Source organism: Salmo trutta, chromosome 18, assembly GCF_901001165.1.
Source record: "Salmo trutta chromosome 18, fSalTru1.1, whole genome shotgun sequence".
Taxonomy (NCBI): Eukaryota; Metazoa; Chordata; class Actinopteri; order Salmoniformes; family Salmonidae; genus Salmo; species Salmo trutta.
Genome location: NC_042974.1, coordinates 48,520,657 through 48,523,254, shown reverse-complemented (window position 1 = coordinate 48,523,254; position 2,598 = coordinate 48,520,657). Strand labels below are relative to the sequence as shown.

The 2,598-nt window shown below is 39.1% G+C and overlaps 1 protein-coding gene across 1 annotated transcript; it reads left to right on the top strand.

Moving 5' to 3' along the window:
* LOC115153422 (BAG family molecular chaperone regulator 2) lies at window positions 1–1,809 on the top strand. The gene is made up of 3 exons (XM_029698856.1): window positions 1–288; window positions 776–885; window positions 1,344–1,809. The coding sequence occupies exons 1-3, from the start codon at window positions 164–166 to the stop codon at window positions 1,736–1,738; spliced, it is 630 nt and encodes a 209-aa protein (XP_029554716.1). The 5' UTR covers window positions 1–163; the 3' UTR covers window positions 1,739–1,809.
* Window positions 1,810–2,598: the final 789 nt, after the last annotated feature.

Genomic DNA, 2,598 nt, shown 5'->3' with positions numbered 1-2,598 from the left:
TAGAACAGAAAGGGACGTTCCAGCCCATGTTTGGAAATGTTTACTCTGGGGCGCTATCTGTCAGACAGAAGCCTCTAGATTGCACTCTGGAGACCATCTAGTAGTGTACCGTTAGGTGTCCATTGGAATTGAATCTCGAGGGAGATCATTATACTAACTAACCATGGCTCAAGCGAAAATCCACCACGCTAAAATGACTGAAGCCGCGAAAAGCAAATTCAGCAGATCAATGTCTATGGCAGATCGCTCTGGACAACTACTTGAAAGTTTGGACCAGCTGGAAATAAGGTATTTTACAGAAGGCTAATCTAACGGCATGAATACTGTATGTAACGGTATCAGAAATACTTTTTTGTGTGTAGTAGCATTAACGAATACACACAGTAGCCTATTAGGCTACACAATCTCTCCATGTGCTACTACGGTGCCATGTGACAGCTGTTTTAAACGGATTATAAACATAGAAAGGGTGACAGTGGAAGAAGGAAGAAAGTTCTCTGGATACATGTGTGCACACTAAAGTGCTGAATATGACCTTATCGTTTATTATCGTCTGGTTTATTTTAATATTTTACGGTGCCAGACTGTGTTTGTCCTCTAAAATAACAAATGAGTAGCCTTGTTTAAACAGTAAAAAAAAAAAAAAAATCAGCACTGAGAAAGTTGTAGCATTGGCAATGGGATGAATAATATGTTCACAGCAGTCTCTGAGTCACGTAGGTCTACACTCACTATATTCTATGGAAATATCTCATGACAATGACATCTGTTTTAGGGTGGAGGCTTTACGTGAAGCAGCAACTTCAATGGAACAGGAGAGAGAGTGCTTACTGGATTTGATCAAATCCATAAAGAATAGTGAAGAAATGCGCAGCATTTGTGACGGTAGGCTTTGTGTTGTTCGACAGCCATCAGATAACTTCTGCCTGCTGACTACTTCATAGGCCTACATTTGGTTGAATTAAAAGGGACACTTAACTGGTTGAAATTCTTATTTGAAGGGATAGTTCACGCCAATCAAAGTTTGTCAGATGTTTTTAGATCTACAAATGGGTCTTGTCCTGCCATATCTTGTGTAAATCCAGCTATATAGCCTACCTCAAATCCAAAATTAATGGTAAAGGTAGACACCATGCAATTCCATTCGTTGTTCATCTTTTCCATTCATTTGGGGTGTTGGGGACATAGGCCTATAGCCGATCTACATTTTTGACATAGACAGGAATTCTTGACATTAGAACTTCTGTTAGGTTTTTATACGTCTGACACACTTTTACTTTAGAGTGAACTGTCCTGTAAACACCTACCTCCTGATAGCACTGTGCTATATCTCTCTTTTTCAGGAGAGCGAGAGGAACTATCCTTAACTGCTAATCGTCTTCTGGGTAGGACGCTAACAGTTGAAATCTCAGTGGAAACCATAAGGAACTCCACACAGGAGGATGCGTTACACAAGGCTACCTCTTTGATTGATGAGATTGCAGCAAAGTTGCTTGACGACATGGATGGTGCCAGAAAGCGCCTGATGGCACTGCACGCTGCCTGTGTGACCGAAGCACCACCTGTTCCTATCGATACAAAATTCCAGACGATCGTCATCACCTGCGCCTTAGAAGATCAGAAGAAAATCAAGAGGAGGCTTGAAACTCTGATAAGAAATGTGGATAATGCTGAGAAGAATATAAAGATAATGGATCATCAGAAAGTGGATGACTTAAACAGTGCCAATGGCAAATGATGGCACTCATACTGATTAACCCCCCCTAATAAAAATAGCTAGCAATGCTAACATTAGCTAGCTAAAATCCAGTGGTCTCCCCTTAATCTTAGCTAGCTAGCTAACGTTATACTGCATCTAAAGTCAATCTGGTAACATCAAAATGATGAAACGGTTTTCCTACTAATTATTTTCCTCCTTTAGAAATGTAATTGTATTTGTAATTTTGTAATTGTAATAAGGACACAGGCTCTCACTCATTTAGGCATTTCAAAATGCATCTAAATAGTTTGTTTAATCATCTTAGTATGATCACTTACAGTTTAAGTGTTAATCCTTGACATGGTATCTATTGACAAATGTTTTGCTACTCTCGGATCATTACAGTAAACCTGGATTATAGGTCACAACCTAACTCAAAACAGAAGGTTCATATCTTTATGTAGGGATATGTTAAGTACGTATGTAATTGTGAACAACCACTCCAGAAATAGCCAAAGTAACGGTATCTGTGAGAGCTCTTTGCTGTGGTCACAGACATCATTAGAGACAATGTACAGTGAGGGAAAAAAATATTTGATCCCCTGCTGATTTTGTACATTTGTCTACTGACAAAGAAATGATCAGTCTATAATTTTAATTGTAGGTTTATTTGAACAGTGAGAGACAGAATAACAACAAAAAATCCAGAAAAACACATGTCAAAAATGTTATAAAAGGATTTGCATTTTAAGAGGGAAATAAGTATTTGACCCATCTGCAAAACATGACTTAGTACTTGGTGGCAAAACCCTTGTTGGCAATCACAGAGGTCAGACGTTTCTTGTAGTTGGCCACCAGGTTTGCACACATCTCAGCAGGGATTTTGTCCCACTCCTCTT